The 22870-nt window shown below is 67.9% G+C and overlaps 2 protein-coding genes across 3 annotated transcripts in view; both read right to left on the reverse strand.

Moving 5' to 3' along the window:
* Nucleotides 1–1227: 1227 nt before the first annotated feature.
* On the reverse strand, nt 1228–13711 carry DPYSL5 (dihydropyrimidinase like 5). Of its 2 annotated transcripts, none has more exons than XM_063391797.1 (13): nt 13434–13550; nt 8783–9047; nt 7646–7804; nt 6873–7052; nt 6728–6796; nt 6520–6564; nt 6320–6395; nt 5413–5569; nt 4577–4718; nt 4211–4353; nt 3921–4128; nt 2777–2945; nt 1228–1679 (listed from the first exon to the last, which is right to left on the reverse strand). In XM_063391797.1, the coding sequence occupies exons 2-13, from the start codon at nt 9041–9043 to the stop codon at nt 1594–1596; spliced, it is 1695 nt and encodes a 564-aa protein (XP_063247867.1). In that variant the 5' UTR covers nt 9044–9047; nt 13434–13550; the 3' UTR covers nt 1228–1593. The 2 variants fall into 2 exon arrangements, with proteins under 2 accessions (XP_063247867.1, XP_063247866.1); XM_063391796.1 differs by lacking the exon at nt 13434–13550 and adding an exon at nt 13633–13711 and having other exon boundaries at nt 1229–1679.
* Nucleotides 13712–20982: 7271 nt separating this feature from the next.
* Nucleotides 20983–22870, reverse strand: part of DNMT3A (DNA methyltransferase 3 alpha) — a 34893-nt gene continuing 33005 nt past the window's right edge. Inside the window, 6 exon segments of the mRNA XM_063422398.1 lie at nt 20983–21428; nt 21502–21620; nt 21776–21845; nt 22312–22397; nt 22506–22654; nt 22750–22840. Coding sequence (XP_063278468.1) covers nt 21287–21428; nt 21502–21620; nt 21776–21845; nt 22312–22397; nt 22506–22654; nt 22750–22840 — 657 coding nt within the window. The 3' untranslated portion in view covers nt 20983–21286.

A 22870-nucleotide genomic window follows, 5' to 3' on the forward strand; every position in this document is an offset into this window, starting at 1 on the left:
AGGTGACCTGGTAGGTGAGCAGGGTCCTGGCAGGGCCCGCCACAGGTGCCACAGAGGTGAGACACTGGGACACACGTGTGCAGGTGTGCTGACACCTGCCCAGGGGTTCACCTGTGCACACGAGTGTGCAAACACCCCACTGCCCCATGCAGGTGTGACACACCGTGTGACACAGGTGTGTGTGACACGGGTGTGTGTGACACGGGTGGGACACAGGTGTGACACCACTCTCTGCGGGGCTGGGGGAGCTCCAGGTGGGGAGGAAGGAGGTGTGTGGGGGTGGGGAGGTGCAGGGATAGGGGTGGGAGTGCAGGGATAGGGATAGGGGCCCAGGGATCAGGATGGGGGTGCAGGGATAGGGATGGGGGTGCAGGGACAGGGATGGGGTTCAGGGATAGGGATGGGGGTGCAGGGATAAGGATGGGGTGCAGGGATAGGGATGGGGGTGCAGGGATTGGGATGGGGTGCAGGGATAGGGATGGGGGTGCAGGGATAAGGATGGGGGTGCAGGGACAGGGATGGGGGTGCAGGGATTGGGATGGAGTGCAGGGATTGGGATGGAGTGCAGTGATTGGGATGGAGTGCAGGGATCGGGATGGGGGTGCAGGGATAGGGATGGGGTGCAGGGACAGGGATGGGGTGCAGGGATAGGGATGGGGGTGCAGGGATAGGGATGGGGGTGCAGGGATTGGGATGGGGTGCAGGGATAGGGATGGGGGTGCAGGGATAAGGATGGGGGTGCAGGGACAGGGATGGGGGTGCAGGGATTGGGATGGAGTGCAGGGATTGGGATGGAGTGCAGGGATCGGGATGGGGGTGCAGGGATAGGGATGGGGTGCAGGGACAGGGATGGGGTGCAGGGATAGGGATGGGGTGCAGGGATTGGGATGGAGTGCAGGGATCTGGATGGGGGTGCAGGGACAGAGCGGGGCTGTGAGGGGGCAGAAAGGGAGGTGCAAACAAGGGTGGGGGCTGGTGACAAGGGTCAGGGATGGAGATCAGGTAAGGGATGGGGCAGAGGAGATGGGAGTGGGGGGCTGGGCTGGAGGGGTTGGAATGGGGGTTCAGGTGCAGGGATGGAACTGGGGGAGTGCTGATGAAGATGGGGGCCAGAGATGGTGAGTGGGTCCAGGGAAGGCAGGACAGCAGCGGGGATGGATGGGGACAGGAGTGGGGAGATGGGGATGGATGGGGACAGGAGGGGGGAGATGGCGATGGAGGCGGGAATGGGGATGGGGATGGTGGTGTGGGTGGGGTTCAGGGATGGGGTAGGCTGGGGCAGAAGGGGGGGGTCCCTGCGTCTCCCCTACGCTAGTGACACAAACCACTTCAGAGTATTTCCACGTGATGCACAAACAAGTCAAAAATTCACTGATCCAAATCCAACGTGCAAACAGAAAAGGGCCGGGGGGGCACCCGCTGCCCCCGGCCCTCCGCGGCCCCCGGCCCCCGCGCACGGCCCCGCCGCCGGCACGGCCCCGCCGGCGGCACGGGGGCCGGGCGGGGCCCCCGCGGGAGGGGAGCCCGCCGGAGCCGGGGCCCGGGGGCGCTGGGGGCGGCCCTGGTCCTCAGTTGGGGGACAGGTCCCCGGCTCTACCAGATGCCGCTCGACCGGCCCCCGGGGGGAGCGAGAATCCGGGCCGAGGCTCGTTTTGGAACGTGGTCATCGATCTGAGAACCTGCCGGACACACGGACGGTCAGCGGGAGTCGGGGGGGCACGGCCCCGTGAGCCCCCGGCACCGCCGGGACAGCGGGGGCTCCGTGTGACCCCTCCCACCGCGGCTGTGCCGCACTTGGGGGAGCCTGACCGGTCCTGACCGGTCCTGACCGGCACTGACCAGCACTGACCGGTACTGACCGGTCCTGACCGGTCCTGACCGGCACTGACCAGCACTGACCAGCACTGACCAGCACTGACCGGTACTGACCGGTACTGACCAGCACTGACCAGCACGGACCAGCACGGACCAGCACTGATCGGTACTGACCGGCACTGACCGGCACTGACCGGTCCTGACCGGTCCTGACCGGCACTGACCGGCACTGACCGGCACTGACCGGTACTGACCAGCACTGACCGGTACTGACCGGCACTGACCGGCACTGACCAGCACAGACCAGCACGGACCAGCACGGACCAGCACGGACCAGCACTGACCGGTACTGACCAGCACTGACCGGTGCCCCTCGCAGCCCTGGCCTGTGCCCGCCCTGGTACAGCCGGGGCTGCCCCCGGCGCTGCCCCCGGGGCAGAGCGGCCCCGGTGCCCGCAGAGCACCGAGCGGTGCTGGCGGGCACGGAGCATCACCGGGGCCTGGCACGGCGCGGGCAGCCGGTGCGGCACCGGCTCCATCCTTCCCCACAGACCCCCGGTGCCCCCCAGCCCGCCCCAGACCCGCAGCCAGCGCAGCCACACGACGGACGGTGCTCGGAGGGACGGGCGAGGGCTGAGGCTGCCGATCCGGACTGGGCGAGCCCCTGCTCTGCCACGGCCCCTGCCCGGGAGGGAGGGCTGCGCCCGAGGGGGGAGGTGGGGATGGCTGGGGAACCTCGGGGTGGCAGCGGGAACGCCCTGCGGGGGTGATGGGGACAGCCTGGAGGAGCGGGTGACAGGACAGCCCTGGGGGGACGCCAGGACACCCTGCGGTGGCGTTGGGAGCACCCTGGGAGGTGGCACTGGGGGTACCGGGGACACCCCGGGGGCCAAGCGCCCCAAGCGGGGCTGCCGGGGAGCCCCGGCCGGAGCGCCGGGCGCCGCCGCGGCCCCGCTCTTACCGGACAGGCTGAAGCTGGACTCGTGCAGGTCCCTCATGCCCCCGTGTCGTGTGGCCGGCCGGGTGGGCGTATCGGCCAGGGGCGTCCCCGTCTCTTTTTTCCCGGCATGCACAACCACGGCCACGTCCCCCAGGTACGGGGTGCGATCCACACCCCGCAGCTTCAGACTCTGCCGGGAGCGAGAGAGAGAGCGGAGACAGCATCAGCGGCGGGGCGGGGGCCCGCAGCGCCGGCGGCGTGCGGGGTGCGGATCGGCCGGGCGGGGGGACGGGGCCGGGCCATGCTGGGGCTGGGGAGGGGCTGCGCTGGGGAGGGGGCGCTCGGAGAGGTGTTGGGCGGGCTGCGGGGCTCCCGGTGCAAAGCAGTGCCAGGGCAGGAGCAGGGGCTGGGCGGGTGGGTGGCCCTGGCAGAGCAGCCCCTCGCCCCGTCCCGCCGGCGAAGCCAAGCAGAGCCAAGCCGAGCCAATCCAAGCAAAGCCAAGCAAAGCCAAACGCATGCGATGCCCTGTGCCCACCCCCAGCCACACAGAGCTCCCCACAAGCGCCCCAGTGCTGCCATCATCCTCCTGTGACCATGCCCCCGGCTGCCCCCGTCCCCTGCAGCATCAGTACCACACTGTCCCCCAGCCTGTCCCCTACAGCCACAGCACGGGGACACAGGGGGCCCTAGTGACAGGGACTGCCAGAGCTCCCGGATGTCCCCGCTGGGCCACACGTGTCCCAGTGCACCGGGGGCCACTGTGAGCCGTGGGGCTGCCTCGGGAGAGCCAGCCAAGGGCACAGCCTGCATGGGGGGCATGGGGGGCCTCGACGCTCAGCACACGCCTTGAAATGGCCACGGGCCACACACGTGTTGGGACAACTGTCCTCTTGCACGGCAGTGTGCTGGCAAGGGCCCAGGGCAGCATCCTCTGGGGTCCCTTCAGGGGCCGCCTGTCCCCTGCTCTGTGCTCCTGTCACAGCGTGGCATCGGCCTGGCACAGCCCCTCCTCTGGCACAGCCACTGTCCCCTGCAGCTCCCTCCAGCAAGCAGCACGGTGCAGCCCTGTCCCACACCACGGCACCGCTCCGGCACGGCCACGGCACCGCTCTGGCACCGGCAAGGCCCTGGCACAGCCCTGGCACAGCCCTGGCTGCCCCCGTACCTTCTCCCGCTGCACCAGCTTCTTGTAGGCGATGTCGGGGAAGGAGCGCAGCGGGCAGAACTTGCCGGTGCCCTCGGCGCACATGAAGACGCCGTTCTCGTAGACCACGCGCCCGCGGCTGATGGTGACCAGCGGCACCCCGTGGCACCGCATGTTCTCGTACAGGTTGATGTCCCCGCCCTGCACCTGGGTGCTGGCAGAGATGGTCCTGGGCAGGGGGACGGGGGGGTCAGCGGGCGCTGGGGGCACGGGGAGCCTTCCCCCAGCCCCCTGCCACGGGCTGCACCTACTTGGTGGCCTCGGGGTCCCAGACCACCACGTCAGCGTCGGCGCCAGGGATGATCCGGCCCTTGCGGGGGTACAGGTTGTGGATCTTGGCAGCGTTGGAGCTGGTCACGGCCACGAAGCGGTTCTCGTCCATCTTACCCCCCACCTGCCACCGGAGCGGGGGTGAGGACAGGCTGGGCTGGGCCACTCCCTGCCACCCCCAGGTCCCCCAAGAATCCCAGGCATGCCGTGGGGTCAGGATCCTTGCCAGGACCCCCTGGGGCCCTCCAGGGAGCTCCTTGCCCGCTGCCCTCATGCCAGGGGGTGAACCCAGTGCAACGAGGCCCCAGTGAGCCCCCAGCGCCGTGCCCGGGCCAGCAGTGCCGTACCACGCCACGCTCCCAGATGATGTTCATGCGGTCCTGCACCCCGCTGACACCGTGGGGGATCTTGGTGAAGTCCTCCTTGCCCATGGCCTTCTGCTTGGTGCTGAAGGGCCGGTGGTCCGAGGCCACAATGTTCAGTGTGTCACTGTGGGGGACAGAGCAGGCTGGGGATGGCACTGCCGGGGCTGCTTGGGGCGCCCAAATGGGGTACCCCTGCCATGGGGGGCCCAGGGAGCCCAGAGCTCAGGGAATGGGGTACCCCTGCCATGGGGGGCCTGGGGAGCCCAGAGCTCAGGGAATGGGGTACCCCTGCCATGGGGGGCCCGGGGAGCCCAGAGCTCAGGGAATGGGGCACCCACACCATGGGATGCCTGGAGATGGAGTGCCTGGGGAAAGGAGCACCCATGCAGGGAGTGGGTGAGTGGAGCACCCACAGCCCAGGTGCTCAGCGAGTGCTTAGGAAGTGCAGTACCCACGGAGTGTCCCGAGGGTGCCCAGTGCCCAGAGAGGCACAGACAGCCCAAAGCCCACCAGGTGGGGTGCCCAAAGGATGAGGTGCCTCAAGCCACAGCACCAGGGGGGCAGAGTGCAGGGGGCAATGGCACAGCTGGACAGCCTGGCACCCAGGGTGGGACCCCTGGCTGTGCCAAACACCAGCATGCCCAGATGGCACCGGCAGGTTTGGCTGGCAGGGAGGGGGTGCCCATGGGGCAGGGAGAGGTGCCCGGGGCAGGCAGGGGGTGCCCATGGGGCAGGGAGAGGTGTCCAGGGCAGGGAGAGGTGTCCGTGGGGCAGGGAGAGGTGTCCGGGGCAGGGAGAGCACCCGGGACAGGTCTCACTTGGCGAGCAGGCTCATGAGGTAGGCGGAGGTGTTGGTGTCGAGGCGCAGTGGCGGCACGGTGACGTAGGCGGCGGCGTGGAACCAGTCCTGGTGGTAGTAGTGCAGCCCGGTGAGCGTGGCGTGCGCCGTGGTCGTCTCTGCGTACACCACCTTCCCTGCCAGGCGGAGCACACGGGTGTGCAACAGGCGTGCGTGCGAGGGGCACACGCGTGTGCGCTGTCCGGGTCAGCACACCCCTGTTCCCATCAGGGTGTGATCCCTCTCTCCTGTGTGTGCTCATGTGTGGGCTGTGTGTGACCCGTGTGCGCTCATGTGTGCGCTCATGTGTGTGCCCCATGTGTGTGCTCACATGTGTGACCTCTGTGTTCCCCAAATGTGACCTCCGTGTGACCTGTGTGTGCTCACATGTGTGCTCATGTCTGTGCCCCGTGTGTGTCCTGTGTGTGCCCTGTGTGTGTCCCATGTGTGACCTGTGTATGTGACCTGTGTGTGTGTCCTGTGTGTGCCTCATGTGTGACCTGTGTATGTGCTCATGTGTGTGTCCCGTATATGCCCTGTGTGTATCCCGTGTGTATGAGCAGAGCTGGGCCCAGGTGTGCTCACCTGTGCCAGGGCACAGCCCCACAGGCCCACACGTGTTCTCGTGCCTGGGTCTATTCCTGCCCGTGTCCATGGGTGCCCACGTGTCTCTGCGTGTCCACAGCTCCACGATCCACGTCCCCATCCCCCCAAGCCCAAACCCCCCCGGTGTGTCCTGTGTCATTGGTTTTTCTGTACCCACACAGGTGCCCCTTGCCCACGGGTGTGTTGGGAGGGAGGTCCCCCCCGTGTCCCTCCCCGTGTCCCCCCCGTGTCCCTCCCCGTGTCCCTCCCCGTGTTCCTCCCCGTGTCCCCGTGTCCCCTACCTTGCATCTTGGCGGCGGCGATGACGTCCCCTGCGGACATGCTGGACACGTTCACCAGGTACACGGGGCAGTGGGTCTGCGGAGAGGGGTCAGCAGTGCTGTGTCCAGGGCAGCCCAGCTCCCCGGGGGTCCCCGTGGCACCGGGACCCCCGTGGCACCGGGGCGCCACCCCCAGCCCGGTGATGCTCGGGACCACTCACCCGGTTGGCGATGGTGATGACGCGGTGCGTGGCCTCAGCTTCCAGCTGCGGAGAGAGCCGGCGGTGACCCACGTGATACACAGCGGTGGCACCAGCGGGGGTGTGGGTGACACAGGCATGGGTGGTGGCAGCTGTATGGGTGCTCTGGGCCACCCCAGCCACATCCCATGCCACTGCTGGTGACACGGTGACACCTGCCATCACCTACCTCCTCAGGCCGGCTGATCTCGATGCCCTCCGGCCCCGTAATTCCCAGATCCAGAGCTTCCTTGGCTCCCTGGGGAATTGGGGGGTCAGGGTGACAGTTCTGCTGCCCAGCTGGGCGCCCCCTGCCCCCCGCGCTGTGCCCTCACCTCGGCCACCAGCTCGCCGTTCTCGGCGTGCACGCGCGCGATGGCGCCGATGTCGCGGCACGCGCGCAGGACCTGGTAGAGCTCGCTGTCCCGCAGCATGTACAGGTCCTTGTAGGTCATGAACATCTGGAAGGAGTTCACCCCCTTCTCCCGCACCAGCGTCTCCATCTCTGCCTTCACCTGCACCGGGACCGGGGCTCAGAGCGGGGCCTCGCTGCACGAGGGGCCCCGGCTGTCCCCAGGGACAGGGGATGTGGATTTGTGGGTGACATGGGGAGTGACAGATGCTGAGGGGGAGCAGAAGGGATTTTCCTGCCCCCAGGGGGTGCCCGCTCCATCCCTCTGCCCCTGCTCTGCTGGCAGGGGGGTCAGGGCCGGGGTCTCCCTGCAGCACAGCCGGGAGCTGGGTCTGATCCCACTGCAGCAGCTTTGAGGGGATTGCAGGGCTGAGTGTGGGATGGGGTCTGGTCACCAGTCCTGCCTGCCACCCCCATGGGGGTCATGCTGGGGGTTGGGGTCTCCTGAGACCGGGACCACCAGCTCTGGCCACTCTGCTCCCCTCACTGGGGCAGCAGCAGCACCTTCCCTGCCCCAGTGAGGGGCTCAGCCCCACAGGGACCCCGGGGCACCCCTGAGCCCCTGCCCCGCTGAGCCCAGCTCAGGGCAGCTCAAAAGGCATCCTGGGGGCTCAGCCTACCCCCCAAGCAGCTAATGGGATCAGCGGGGCAGGGAATTAGCCCCGGCAGCTGCTCCCGGCGCCGTGCCCGGCTCACCTTGGGCGCCCACCAGGTGATGCCCATGTGCAGGGCGTAGTCGCAGCACACCTTGGGGTCGGCCAGGCTGCGGCACTTCTCGTACGCGTCCAGCAGCGACGTCTCCTTGTCGGGCAGGACGTGCCCGATGATCATCGTCGTGCCCCCCACCAGCGCTGCCTGGGGGCACAGGGACCACGGTGGGGCTCGGGATTCATCCCCCACCGCCGGCACCGACCCCGCCCTGCCGTGAGCCAGGCGAGCTCCCAGGTGCCAGGATGGGGCTGCCACCTTTGGGTGATGCCCACAGACATCTGGGGGTCCTGGGTGCAGGTGGGGACCCCTGCAGCCCCCCGGCCCTACCAATGGCTGCCCATCTGCAGCAGCACATCTGGGCACACGACACATCTGGAGGGTCCCACCTGCCCCACCGGGGCACCCACTGCCCCCCAGCCCCCAGCCCTGGATTTGGGGTGCTGAGGGACCCAGCAGCCCCCCTGGCACGGAGCCCCGTGTGGGACGGGCCTGCGGGGACCCCCCCGCGGCGGCAGCGTGGGCGGCAGTGCAGGCGCGGTGGCACCGCCGCTGTCCCCGGCTCACCCGGCCCCGCTAATCCCCAAAGCTCCTTTGCCCATCGGCCCTCTCGGGAGGTGCCGCCGTGGTGCCACGAGGCGGGTGACAGTGACAGGGAGCAGGCCTGGTGTATGGCACCCGCGGGGATGGCACCGGCCCCTTCCCTCCAGCACGGCACCGAGCCCCCTGCCCAGGGACACCCTGGGGACAGGCACGGCCAGCGCTGGCCTGGCACAATGGCTGCTCTGTGAGGGCACCGGGGACAGTGGGACAAGCTGCAGGGACAGTCCTGTGCTGGCCCCTTGACACTCCCAGGCGGCAACACTCGGTACACAGCGCCACCGGCACGGGGAGGGCAGAGGGTCCCCGGGCTGGCACGGGGTGCCACGGCCCCGGCGTGGGAGGAGGGTTGTGACAGAGGAGAAGTGATGGATGGGGACACGGGGACAGGCAGTGCCACGCCACGATGCTCCTGCGGAGCTGATGCTACTGGGGTGCCCGCGGAGCTGAGAGCTGCCGGCACCGGTCTGTGCCCCCGGGGAGCCCCCGGAGAAGACCCCACGCAGGGCTCAGGCGCGGGGGTACCTTGGTGCCGTGGTAGAAGTCATCGACGCAGGTGGCGTTCATGAAGGTCTGGTGGAAGTGGGTGCTGGTGTCGATGCCGCCCGGGATGACGAGCTTGCCGGTGGCGTCGATGACCTTGGCGCCGCCGGGGATCATCAGCTCGCGCCCCACTTGCTGGATGATGCCGTTCTCGATGTAGACGTCGGCCTCGAGGGTGCAGTCGTCGTTCACCACCTTCCCCCCCTTGATGAGGATCCGCATGGTGGCCGCGTTGGCCATCATGGTGCTGCGGGGCAGAGGCCGGGGTCGGCGCCGGGAGCCCCCCGGGCTGGGGGTCGCTGCCCTGCCCACCCCGCCCGAGGTGCCCCAGTGCGGGCAGGGCTCGGCCCCGCAGCTGCGCATCCTCCACGGGCCATGTCCATGGATTATCCCGGGAAATCCGCGGGGAGGAGGGGCCCTGGCACAGAGCTGGGGAATGCCTCGCTGCTCCAGAGGCTGCAGGCTGCACCCGGCCAGTGCCACCCACCCTGCACACCCAGCACCTGGAGCGGGGCTGCCAGACCCCATCCTGCCACCCTCCACTGCCACTGCCACGTGTGCCATGGGCGTCCCCACAAAGTGACAGCACCCACGCCCAGGGCAGGCTGCTCACCTTGTCCCTGTGAGTGACAGGACAGGCACGGATAGCACCGGGGCTGGCACCACTCGCTGGGGCCTCTGCCCCCAGCCCCATGGGGTGCCAGCTCTGCCAGAGACCCCCACACTGCCTCAGCCCTGCCCCCGGCAGCGGGGGGCACCCCAGACAGGATCAATGAGTCATTTGGTGAAGGTCACACACCATCGACCCATCAGAGCAGGGACAGCACATGCCAGCTGTGCCCACCCTGAGGGGGGTGAGGGGGGACCCCAGCAGAACCCCCAAACCAGAGAGCCCCCTGCAGAGACCACCAAGAGAGCCCTGCCCCACTGCCCCCACTGCAGGGACCACCAGGGAGCCCCCAGCAGGTGAAGCCCGAGGCACCCACACGGGCACTGTGGGACAGGCTGGCACGGCTGACACGATGCTGGCACCAAGCAGGGCTGAGGGAACGGCCCCTGCTGCCCACCCAAGTCCAGGGTGCCCAGACCCTTGGACAGGCGCCCTGGGGCCAGCACTGAGCCATGGGCAAGGGCTGCTGCTGCTGGGGACAGGGAGCTTGTGGCCAGGGGTGGCTGGTGCTGCCACAGCCCCGCTGTGGCCTCGGGTGTGCTGGGACCGGGACAGGGCTCTGGAACCGTCCTGAGCTGTGCCAGGGATCCCCAGCGCCCACCCCAACACCTGCTGGGCAGCAAATGGCTTCTCAAGTGACACCAGAGCTGGCAGCAGCCGTGGTGGCCCTGGGATGGGCTTTGCTGGCAGCTGGGCATTCCCGGGCCACTGCAGCTGCAAGGCTGGGGGCGAGTGGCTGCTCCCAGGGACCACCGCTGCACTGGGAGGGCACCAGAAGCCCCTCCCGGGCCAGCTCCTGCCCCTGGCTGCACAGGAGCTGCTGTGGGTGGTCCCGGTGCCAGCTGGCGCCTCGTCCTGGTGCCCTCAGCTCGGCACGGAGCAGCAGGAGCAGCTGCCGGGGTCCTGCAGGCGGCCCCCCCTCGGGAATGTCACTGGCATGCGCAGCTGTGGCACCGCTGAGGAGCCCCCAGGGGACCGAGGGGGTGGCAGTGACCTCGTGCAGCATGCCAGGCCGCTGTGGCACGCTGGCACCCGGGGGTCCGGTGCCCACACCTGCCCCCCCCGCTGCCCCCCAGCTCTGCCTCAGGCACATGGGGAAGCTGCTGCCCCACATGAGGGATGGGCTGGACCTGGAGCTGCACTGTCAGGGATGAGGGGGGTGACAGGAACAAGGGGGGCAGCCCCAGCCAGGGACACTGAGCCCCCACACGGATCAGGGCCCGCCCTGAGTGGCACCAGGGACAAGACACAGGGCAGAGATTGTCCTCGGTGGGGTGAGACCAGAGGGGGTTGGTGCCTGCAGTGCCACCACGGCGCTCACTGGCCCTGCGAGCCCCTGGGACCCCGGAGCAGGGCTGGGCTGGGGCGAGGCGCAGGAGGGGCTGCAGGGGGGGTGGCACAGTGCACAGGGGGGGTGGCACAGTGCATAGGGGGGGTGGCACAGTGCACAGGGGGGGTGGCACAGTGCATAGGGGGGGTGGCACAGTGCACAGGGGGTGACACAGTGCATAGGGGGGGTGGCACAGTGCACAGGGGGGGTGGCACAGTGCACAGGGGGGGTCTGGAGGCAGCACAGTGCACAGGGGGGTGCAGGGGGAGGCAGCACGTCTCTCCTGAGATGAAAGCGGGCTGTGGTGACGGATCTGGAGCACGGAGCACGCGGCTGCCAGCGGTGCTGCAGCACCGAGAGAGCCCTGGCACGGGGGAGCAGGGCACAGGGGGCTGCTGTGGGTGGGCAGAGGGGGTGTGGGGCTGGCAAGGGGACAGGGCATTGCTGGGGGCACAAGCGTGGGCTGGCCACCGTGCACAGAGGAGAGCTGGCAGCTCCACGTGCTGCCTGTGGCCTCAGCCACCACGGAGCCACCCACACTGCTGCCACCACGCTGCCCTCGTGCCGCTGTTCCAGGCACCTTTCCCACCCCATCCCCTGGGAACTGCCACCCCCTGCACTGCCCGTGGCACAGCCCTGATGTCCCCACGCCGCCAGGCCCATGCCCAGCACTGGATGCCCACAGTGGCCTACCTGGCATACCAGTGCCCCCATTTCACCCCCATTGTCCCCAGTGACCCCTCACTGCTCCCACTGACCCCCCAGCTCACACCAGTGACCCCAGCTCACTCCCAGTGGTCACACCAGTGACCCCCAGGGGCTCAGCCCCTCTGTCCCCAGCCTGGGCTGCGGTGCAAGGGTGGCACCAGCCCTGGTGGCAGCAGGGCCCTTGCCCGCGTTCCAGCCAGCTGCTGCGGCGCGGTGGCACAGCCAGCATCAGCCGGCTGTGGCCGTGCTGGCGCGGTGGCCCGAGGCTCCTGCCAGACAGCGGCTCCCGAGCAGGGCAGAAACGCAGCGTCAGCGCCGGGGGGGTCACCGGCCGGCACCCCGGGGACCCCCGCCCCGCCGCGCCGCAGCCCCGGCTCGGCCGGCTCGGCAGGCGGTGGCCGCGGAGCCGCTTCCCCGCACACAAAGCGGCGCGACCCTCGGGGGGCGGGCAGCCCCGCCGGCTGCCGCGGGGACAGCTGTGACCCCGGCAGGACAAAGGGACCCCAGCCCGGCGGGGGCTGCCGGGGGCACCTGTTGGGGTCGGGGCGGCTGCGGGGCCCGGCCTTTGTGCCGGGGCTGCCGCATTGTGCGGCGCGGCGGGGCCGGGGGCCCTCGCCGCCCCCCGCTTTTGTCTGCGCCGCCGAGACCCCGGCACCCACCCTGCCCGCGCCCACCCCGCGCCCACCGCGCCCCGGGGACTCCCCTTTGTCAGGCTGGGCTCGGGCAGCGTCACTCCGGTGACACCGACCCGCGACCGCTGCTCGTCCCTGGCCAGAGGCGGCGGCTGGGTGGGCACCGCTCTCCCTCGAGAGATGCCCGGCGGGGGGGTCGCACCACCACGGCCCCCAGCCCTGCCCTGGCTCCGCTACGGGCACGGCCCGGGCGGTGTCGGTGTCCCGCTGCCGGGACGAGCTGCGGTGCCACCGAGCCACCGCCCCGGTATGGACCGGGAGACCCGCGGGGGCCCGATCGGCGGGCGAAGGATGCTCCGTCAGAGCTGCTGCCGCCAAGCCCGGGATGCTGCGGGCTGGCGGGCGGTCCTTGTCCCCGCGGGCACCTTGGCCCGGCCCGGCCCAGCCCGGGCACGGGCACGAGCACGTCGCGGCCACGCCCGAGCGGGCGCGGGGCGCTGCGGAGGGTCCCGGCGCGGGCTGCGGGGACGCGGGGGTCCCGTTCCCCCTCCCACGTCCCCGTCACCGCCCGGCGCTGACCCCCAGGTCATTGCGGCGGGAGGCCGGAGCGGCGGTCACCGAAACGGAGGCGCTGCCAGGCGGGGGGGCCCGGCGAGGGTCCCCGCGGAGAGCCGGGCCGTTCCCGGCGTGGGCTCCGGGCCGGGCGCAGCCCCGGGCTGGGCCGGGCCCGGGCGAGGCGCGGGGGCGGTGCCGCTGCCGCGGTCCCCGGAGCGCGGTGCGGGGAGTGCGGGGGGTCCCCGTGCGGGCTCCTGAGGCGCGGGGGGTCCCGGTCGCGCCGGCCCGGGGCGGCTCCGCAGACAAAGCCCGGGGCCGCCCAGCACAAAGGATGCTCCGAGCCGGGGCGGGGCCGCCCGGGAGACCCGCGGAACAATGAGCGGGGCCCGGCGGGACCCCCGCCGCCCCTCGCCCCCCGCGCCCCCGCCGCCCCGGGGTCCCCGCTCCGCCGTGCCCTGTGCACCTGCTGCTCCGCTGCCGATCGCGACAGGGCGCGACGAGGGAGCCGGGCCCGCTCGAGGAGCAACCGTCCCCGGTATTACACACCGCCGAGCGAACCTCTCGCGCTGTCGCGACACCATCGCCCTGTCGCGACAGGTGTGTCGCCATAGGTGGGCGGCGGCCACATGCAGCCTTTCTGCCCGGCGATACCCCGCGAAGCGCCCCGGGCGGGGATGGCGGGGCGCTCCCCTCCATCCGCGCTTGCCGATTCACCCGCGCCTGTCGAAACACACGCACCTGTCGCGATTGTCCAGCCCGTTGCGACAACGAGCCAGCTCCGCCGGGGCGAGAAAGGAAAAGCCAAGCCCGGTCCAGCCCAGCTCAGCCCGGCCCAGCTCAGCCCGGCCCAGCCCAGCTCGGTCCGGTCCGACCCGACCCAGCCCGGCCCGGCCCGGCCCTCTTGGCCCCGCTGTGCCCCGCCCGGCCCCGCCGGTACCTCCCGCTCCGGTGCCGCTCCCGGTGCCGCTCCGGCCGCGATCGCCTCTCACCCGAACCTGCGCCGCGGGGGCGGGGCCTCGCCGCGCCCGGACCAATGGCAGCGGGTCCTGGCGGCGGGGGGCGGGGCCGAGCCCCCAGCAGGGTGGGCTGCGCGCCACCTGACTGACAGGTGCAGGGGGCGGGGCCAGGCCCCGAGGCCCCGCCCCCCGCCCTCTGCACGCGCCGTTGCCGTGGTGACGGAGAGCGCGCGGAGACCCCGGTGACCCCGGGAACCCCCCCGGGACCCCCCGGGACCCCCCGGGACACCCCCGGGACCCCCCCGGGACCCCCCGGGACACCCCCGGGACCCCCCGGGACCCCCCCGGGAGCCCCTGGGACCCCCCCGGACCCCCCCGGCCCCCGCCCACGGCCCCTCGCCCCCTGCCCGCCGCGCTCCCCGCCCCGCCCGGCAGCCCCCGGCCCCTCCCCAGTGGCACCCGGTGGTCCCCCATGGCCGCCCCGACACTCCCAGGGCATCCCCCCGCCCCCCACGGCACCCACGGCGTCACCGTGAGCCCCTCCCGGCACAGCCCCGTGACCAGCAGCGCCCGGGACAGCCCGGTACGTGCACGAGGGCCCCGTGGAGTCCGGCAGCACCCAGTAACACCCAGTACAGCCCAGTAATACCCAGCAGTGCCAGCCCAATATCCCCTGGACTGTCGTGGGTCCCCAGGAGCTCCTGGCACAGCCCACCTCGGGCTCCTGACGTGTGGTGACAGGACAGGACGGTGCTGGTGCTGTCCCCATTCCCTCCCCTGTGAGCAGCCTGGCAGACTGGTGGCACTGGACACCTGGAGTGACAGATGTGGCCCTCGGCCTGTGGTGCTGGTGTAGCACTGGGGAAAAGGGCTGGGTCATGGAGCTGGGGGGACCTCCTGCTTCATCCTAATGTCTACTTCCCACACCACCCCACCCCACCCCACCCCACCCCACCCCATCCCATCCCATCCCATCCCATCCCATCCCATCCCATCCCATCCCATCCCATCCCATCCCATCCCATCCCATCCCATCCCATCCCATCCCATCCCATCCCATCCCATCCCATCCCATCCCATCCCATCCCATCCCATCCCATCCCATCCCATCCCATCCCATCCCATCCCATCCCATCCCATCCCATCCCATCCCATCCCATCAACTCTGCAGGTCCTGAGCACTTTGGTGTCTCTGGGGCTTTGCTGTCTCCCCTGTGTTAGAGGCACTGGGGGCACAGGTTCATTCTGTCTCTGCCAGGACCCCCAGGTCCTTCCCACAGCTGTCCAGCCCATGTCCCTGCCAGGGGCTCTTCCTTCCCCAGGGCAGTGGGTGGCACTTGTCCCTGCCGTGTCCCTGTTGGTCCCTTCTCCAACCAGGCTCGGTCCTGCTGCAGCAACCGGGCACAGGGACAGATCTGCACACTTTTGGTCATCACAGCCACAGATCTGTGTGGGAAGGGACCTCAGAGCCCCTCCAGTGCCACCCCTGCCATGGCAGGGACACCTCCCACTGTCCCAGGCTGCTCCAGCCCCAGTGTCCAGCCTGGCCTTGGGCACTGCCAGGGATGCAGGGGCAGCCACAGCTGCTCTGGGCACCCTGTGCCAGGGCCTGCCCACCCTGCCAGGGAACAATTCCTGATTCCCAAGATCCCATCCAGCCCTGCCCTGTGGCAGTGGAAGCCATTCCCTGTGTCCTGTCCCTCCATCCCTTGTCCCCAGTCCCTCTGCAGCTCTCCTGGAGCCCCTTCAGGCCCTGCAGGGGCTCTGAGCTCTCCCTGGATCCTTCTCCTCTCCAGGTGAGCCCCCCCAGCTCTCCCAGCCTGGCTCCAGAGGGGCTCCAGCCCTGGGGCAGCTCCAGGCTCCTCTGGGCTCTCTGCAGCAGCTCCAGGTCCTGCTGATGTTTGGCCCTGTTAAGATCCAATTACTGAGAGCTGCCTCTGCCTGAATTAAGTTGCAAATGAGATCCTATGCCAAAGTCAACAACATGGATTTTACTCAACAGTAAATGTGAGGTAGACAGAAAGAAATACAAAAGTGGGGAGGGACAGAGAGAGATCCCCACCAGTGAATCCAGCAGTGCCCCCTCGCTCCTTCTTCCCCCGGGGCTCCTCTCCTGGGGTGGGGGCCTGGTTGGTGGTTCTGCACAGAAAGGGGCAGGGTGGCCAATCCACAAAGCCCCGTCCCACCTATGAGATCTTTTCACTTTTCATATATTTTAGCAAACAAAGGAATTGGTGTCATTGGCTACAATTGATACAGTTCTCTTATTAATTACTGGTCTGCCTTGCGTTGGTTAAACACGTCCTTTGCCTCCCATGGTGATCAGCCCATGCCCAGCGTTACTCTCCTTTGGGATGGGTGGCTCTCTGGGGCTCTGGGCCATGAGCCAGAGGTTGCAATCGGCCCCTGCTGGAGCCACCCTTTCACTGCTGGGGCAGAGTCAGCTCAGCTCCCCAGCTGGTTTTATCAGTTTCTTCCTTATTTTGGGGTGCACCCCATGTCCTGGTGAGTTCTTCATTCCTGGTATCCACTCCCAGTGGCACATCCTTCTTCCTGAGCTTTGTTAGCCCACCCCAGGTCTAACATCATTGAATTTACCTTCCTCACACCTGAGCAGCAGCACCAGTTCATCCAGTCCCAGCTCCAGAGACCCACAAGGCGAATTTGGGAGGCTTGGGTGGCTGCTGGAGGTGACAGCTGCCTTCTGCCCATGGCCTGGGCTGGTGTTTGGCTGTGACTCGTGATGAGCAGCTCCTTCTTTCCACACTGCCACAGTGAGGAAACATGTCCAGATGTGTTAAACCAGGATGTGTCCACCAGACCTTGCCCCTTCCCGGCCTGGAATTAGCACCTTCCTGTAATTAATTCCTCCCTTCCTTGGCCCTAACAGCGCTGGAGAGAGACACTTGTGCCCTTCAGCTCTGGAGGGGCCCAGGGCTGGGCAGCCCTGCAGCGGGGCTCTCACCAGAGCAGGGCAGAGGGGCACAGCCCCCCCTCCTGCTGCCCGTGCTGGGGTTCAACCCCGCCCTGGGGGTTTCTGAGCTGGGTCCAGCCTCCCACGCACCCGCCCAGCCCTCTCCCGGGGCTGCTCTGGGATCCCTCCATGCCCCAGCCCGGACTGATCCCAGGGGCTGTCCGAGGCTGTCACACCTGTCACAGCCACTGCCTGCCCACCCCATGTGCACCCACCAGCCCAACCCCTGCTCCAGGCTGTGCCACCTCGGGGGCTGGCACTGGGGGAGGCCCTGGGAGCCACACCTGGCATTGCTCAGATGGGGAAACTGAGGCAGGAGCGGTGCCGGGCAGGTTCCTGACCCCAGCTCACGTGGCAGAAACGGGGAGTTCCTACTCCGCTGGGGGCTCTGCAGCCCCCCAGTGCCCAAGGCAGCAACCCACAGCTCCCACACCTGGGACCCCCTGGCACCCCATTACCCACTGGGAACCCCAACAGCCAGGGCTGGGACCCCACTGCACCGGGACCCCGCTGTCACCCGGACCCCACCACCCACAGGGACCCCCGTGCTCTCCAGGACCCCACAATCACCCAAATTCCACTGCCTGCCAGGGCCCCCCACCACTGGTGCTGGGATCCCCCCACACCTTTGGATTTCAGCACTGGGACCCCAGTGCCCCCCAGACCCCAAAGTCACCGGAGTGCCACCACCTGCCAGGGCCCCACCACCACCAGGACCCCTCCACGACAGACAGACCACACAACCACACAGAGGGGATTTTTTTATCTCTCTTTTTTTTTTTTTCCTCTTTTTTTCTCTTTTTTTTTTTTTGCACAAAACAGGACATTTATTCAAGTGTTCTCCAGCACAAGTACATTAGAAAGGAGCTCGTCTGTATTATACTCTTCTGGGCACCAAAGAAAAAAGAAAAGGAGGATGGGATGGAAGCGGGACGGACAGACTTTCTACATCTGCTGCACGCATTGACCTTTATTAGTTCAGAACAGCTATGTCACGAGCAATACTCACACAGATACAACAGCGCCGGGCGCCCGCGGCACCCCCGGCCGTGAAATGCACAGTTCAGCGGCAATAAATAGAGAAGCGACCCTAAAAAAACAAACCAACAAAAAAACGGGGGCGACGAACCGAGAGAGGAGTAGAAAATAAACCGGGGGGGCTGGGAAAAGGGGAGGGAGAGCAGCCGGGGCGGCCGCGGCGGCGCCAAATCAAAGGGAGGAAGGAGGGTACCAGCTCTACACGCGTATTCCTCGGGATGATGAGTACATGATTCCCACAAATAGTTAAGCGTCAGCTACTTCAATGTCTAGGCTAAAACACATGAAATCTCTCATTTAGTTTTCAAGTACAAAGTTAAAATGCCTTTTTCTTTTTTGTTTTTTTTTTTTAATAATAATATATAAGAGTAAAATAATAGTGCTCTTTGAAACTCCACTACGAGAAACAAAACAGTCATTGTCCAGACAGCAGACTTAATTTAACAATATATATTTTTAATAAAATGTTTTAGCACCGTGTTTGTCCCCACTCCCTCGGCGGATCTTAAGGAATTTAGGCCTTTCTGTGTTGTTTTGAGTTTTCATCATCTAGGGCTGTGCAACAGAATTTGTCTGGTTGTTTTTAAAAAAAGACGTGAGTCGGGTACATTAAAAACTGAACTCCTGCCCCAGGCATCCCCACGGTCCCACCGCCGCCGGCACCTGCTCCCAGCAGGGCCCCGCTGCCCCGGCCCTGCAGCGCCGGCAGGACCCGGCACCCAAAGGTGCAGCGGGGCCCGGGGGTCCCGGAGAGCGCCGGGGGTCCGGGGGGACCCCCACGCCCGGCGCGTGGCCCTGCAGAACCCGCCGACGGTGCCACAGGACGGGGCAGCACCGGCACCCGGGGCTGCAGGGCCACGCGGGGTCAGCACCCAGAGCTGCAGCACCCAGAGCTGCAGGACCCTGCGGGGTCAGCACCCAGAGCTGCAGCACCCAGAGCTGCAGGACCCTGCGGGGTCAGCACCCGGAGCTGCAGCACCCAGAGCTGCAGGACCCTGCAGGGTCAGCACCCGGAGCTGCAGCACCCAGAGCTGCAGGACGCTGCAGGGTCAGCACCCAGTGCCACGGGGTTGTGCAGGACCAGCACCCAGAGCTGCAGGGCCGTGCACCCAGTGCCACAGAGCCATGCAGGACCTGCCAACAACGTTGCAGGGCCGTGCAGGACCAGCACCCAGCACCTCAAGGCCATGCAGGATCAGCACCCAGTGCCACAGGGCCGTGCAGGACCCACAAACGATGCTGTGGGGCCGTGCAGGACCCGCATTTGCCACAGTGAGGCCACGCACGGCCTGCAATCAGCATTGCAGGGCTTGCAAACAGTGCTGCAGGGCCATGCAGCACCTGCACCCAGGCCTGAGGGGCCGTGCAGGACCCACAGCCAGTGGCACGGAGCCATGCAGGAGCTGCAGCAGTGCTGCAGGGCCGTGCAGGACCCGCAGTGCCCCTCACAGGATGCCTGGGGCCACGCCAGCCCCACAGACGGGGTCGTGGGGCCTTGCGGGCTCAGACAGCAGCATGCAGGACCTGTGCCCAGTGCCATCCTGTGCCATCCTGTGCCATCCTGTGCCATCCCGTGCCATCTGTGGCATCCAGCCCCGGGAGCGAGCAGGAGCCCAGAGCCCGGGGCCGGTGCCCCCTCCTGCCTCGCCACCTTCACTCCCCGGTAAGGCCAGGCCCGCGGTGCCCCCACCGCGGCCGCCTGCGCCTGCTCAGCTGCCCGTGCCCCCCGCACCCAGAGGGGCCCCCAAGCCCCCAGTAGCACCAGGAGGGAGGGGAGGTGGGGGCCCCGCGGCCGCCCCTCGCCAGCCCCGCCGCCGTGGGTCCCAGCACCGGGGGCGCGCGGGCCGCGGCTCGCTGCCATTAGCCAGCACCCCGCAGCGAGCGCGGCCCCGGGACCCGCACCTTTCACAGTTAGAGAAGAGACAGCGACGGGCCCGGGCCCCCGGAGCCTCCGCGCGCCCTAGCACCAGTCCTGCCCCACCGGGCCCGGCCGCCCCGCGGGCACCGGGGCCGCACCGGGCCGGGCCCCGCGGCGCGGCGGCCGCCGGACCAGTAGCACCATCCACCGCACTGCCAGCACCTGCCCGCGCTCCGCTCACACCGCGGCCCCGCCGCCGGGGCTGCCACCTCCGACGCTGCCACCGCCGCCACCGCGGGCACCCGTCACCGCCGGCGGGGCACCGCGGGGACACGCTCGCTCCACACTGCGCGCGGGCAGGGGAGCGATGCCCCGGCGGCCGCGGCGATGCCGCCGGGGTCCCGTCGCCCCCCTGCCGCCAGCCCGGCCCCGCGGATGTAGCACCAGGGTCCGGGCCCCGCGGCCATCCCCGTGCCATGCCGGAAACGCCCCGGCCGCGCTCCGGCACCGCTCCGTCCCCCCTGCCCCGCCGGCGTCCCCGCCACCGCCCCCGGGCAGAGCCTGTCCCGTGCCCCGCGCCGCCCCGGCGGGCAGCGCCCGCGGCGAGGGGCACGGCCGGGGGGCAGGACCCCCCCGCTGCTGCCGGGGCACCGGGGGACGCCCGGCACCGGCCCCGCCGGGCGCCACGTACGCAGAAGAGCACCAGTACGCTGTGGGGTGGCGCCGGCGGGGCAGGGGGCACCGCCGAGGCGCTTCCGTTCGGGACAGAAAAAGGTTATTGCATGACTCGGGATGGAGACGCTTCCGCCCGGCCGCCCCGGCCCTGCCGCTCGCTCGGAAAGGCCCGGCACGTAAGGCAACGTGGAAGCTGATGTCTCAACTCACCCCGCTGTGTAAAGCACCATTATGAAGTCAGGTTGTACAGTAGTAACAGTACCTTTTATATATATATATATCTATATCTCATATCTATCATATATATATAAACTGTAAACAAGAGGTAACAGCGGCTTCTAGGATCTGCTCTCTTCAAGGTTTCCAATGTGGTAGGCACCCAAAATACTGTAGAAAAGGTGTGTGTGTGGTGTGTGTGTCCCCGGCCTCCCTGCCGGGTCGGCTCCATGTCACCGGAGAGCGGTGCTGGTGGAACGGAGCGAGGCTCAGCCGCCGGCGCCGGAGCCGCCGGGCGCTGCCGGGGCCGGGCCGGGCGCAGGCGCGGACGGAGCGGAGCGGTCTCGGAGCGGTCTCGGAGCAGAGCGGGTCTCCTTCGCCTCCGCCTCTCTCCCCACTGGGCTTTCCTGCTGCCGTTTCCCCCTCTCCGAGAGCGGCGCTGGCGACGGCGTCTCGGCTCGCCCGCTGCTCCGAGAAGTGGAAACCAAACCGACAGGAAAACCCAGCCAGGAAAGAGCGGAAAATGAAAAGGTTACCCAAAAAAAAAAAAAAAAAAAAGGTTTTGGTTTCTTTTCTTTTTCTTCTTTTTTTTTTTCCTGTTTCGTCGCTGGTTGTTTGCGTTTGCCGTCTTCATCGTTTGTTTGCTTCCTGTGGTTTTTGTTTGTTTTTAAATAGCTAAAGCTGATCCTGGGAAATTCCGGAGAGGACACCGACCCCTTTCGCTCGGGGAGACGTGTGCTGGGTTCCCGTCGGGCTGCGAAATCCCGTCTCTCTTCTGGGTGCTGACTCTTCTCTCATTCCGTGTGTTCACTTCTCTTGGCGTGGATGGGTTTGTTTCCGACTCGCTCCGTGTGTGACCAGTCCCTGCCCATCTCTAGACGCAGGCAAAGTATTCCTTCAGGGGCGCGAAGAGGTGGCGGATCACCGGCACGCTCCAGGACCTGCCGAGCAGTCTCTGCCGGGCCAGGCGGCTCATGTTGGACACGTCCGTGTAGTGCACCGGGAAGCCGAAGACCCTGCGGGACACGGGAGGGGAGGGCTCAGCGCCGCGGCGGGGGCGGGCCCGGGGCGGGGCCCACCCCGCCGTACCTCTCCATCTCCGTGCACCACAGGATGTCCTCCTTCTCGTTCATGAACACCGGGAAGTGCTGGTCCTTGCCCTGCTTGATGGAGTTGGAGCGAGTGGTGATGGTTCGCACTTTGCTGAACTGCAAGAGGCACAGGCTGGTCAGGTCAGAGCCCCAGCACGCCGGGCCCTCCTGGAACCCCCACCCTGCGCCCCAGGGAGCCTGGGACTGGTGCTGACAGCATGGAACCCCCCTCCTGTCCCCTCCTGTCCCCTCAGCCCCCAGCCCCGGCTGACCTTTGCTATCCTGCCGTGCTCCAGGCACTCCTGCAGCTCCAGCTTATCGTTGACGGTGGATGCAAGTGGCCTGAGAGGGAGAGATGGTGAGCAAGGGGTGGCATTGCTGTGTCCCCATGCTGTCCCCCACCGTGGGCACAGGGCAGGGCTCCTGCTGGGGTTTGTGGGGGTCTCAAGGTGGCCATGGCTGTTTTGGGGGATCTGTGGCAGGTGATGGGCAAGAAGCAGCCAATTCCCGTGGGAGCCCACCCGTGGCCTCTAGCAGAGGGCCACCACAGCCAACATCCAAGAGGGACACAAAGGACAGCTCAGTGCCACCCCTGCAGCACAAGAGAGCTGGGACAGGACCAGCCACCCCCATGGCAGAACCACCACAGGTTTCCAGGGTGTGCCACCACCTTTCAGTGAGACTCCTGCTCCTGCCCAGCACTGAGCAGGGGATCCCCAGGGCCACTCCTGGGCTGAGGAGGGCCCAGGGGTGCAGCCCACCCTCCCAGAGCCAGGCCAGGGCTCAGCTCTGGGCTGCTCTCGCCTACCTGTTCATGCCGGGCAGGTTCCCCCAGAAGTAGCGTGCCCGGTGCGCTGCAGACACTTCTTTGGCATCAATCATGACGGGATTGGACTGCGGGAGGGACAGCGGGAGAGGTCAGCGGGGCTGGGCAGCCCCCAGCTCTGGGGTGGGACCGGGGGCTCTGTGGGGCCGGAGGGGTGACCCCGGGCGGGCACTGACCTCCAGGAAGCGCGAGATGTCCCTCTTGTCGCTCACCCCCATGGCCACCACGTTCTCAAAGAGCCAGAAGAAGGGCCGGTCGTCGCCCTCCTTGGGCCGGGCTTCGTGCAGCAGGCGGTAGAACTCGAAGAAGAGGCGCCCGGTGCCCTCTGGGGGGAGAGAGGAGGGGCTGGGCTAAGGGCTGGGGGTCTCTGTCAGCCCTGGGGGCCAGCCCCACCCCCGTGGAGCCCCAGCCCTCTCCTACCGTAGAGACCCTTCCTGGCCGGGTTGACGATGGACAGGTCGTTGCAGGGGCTGCCCCCGATCACCAGATCAAAGGGGCCCCACTCCTGTATCTGCAAGAGGCACAGGAGACCCGGGTGAGC

The sequence above is a fragment of the Prinia subflava genome, chromosome 2, assembly GCF_021018805.1.
Source record: "Prinia subflava isolate CZ2003 ecotype Zambia chromosome 2, Cam_Psub_1.2, whole genome shotgun sequence".
Lineage (NCBI taxonomy): Eukaryota > Metazoa > Chordata > Aves > Passeriformes > Cisticolidae > Prinia > Prinia subflava.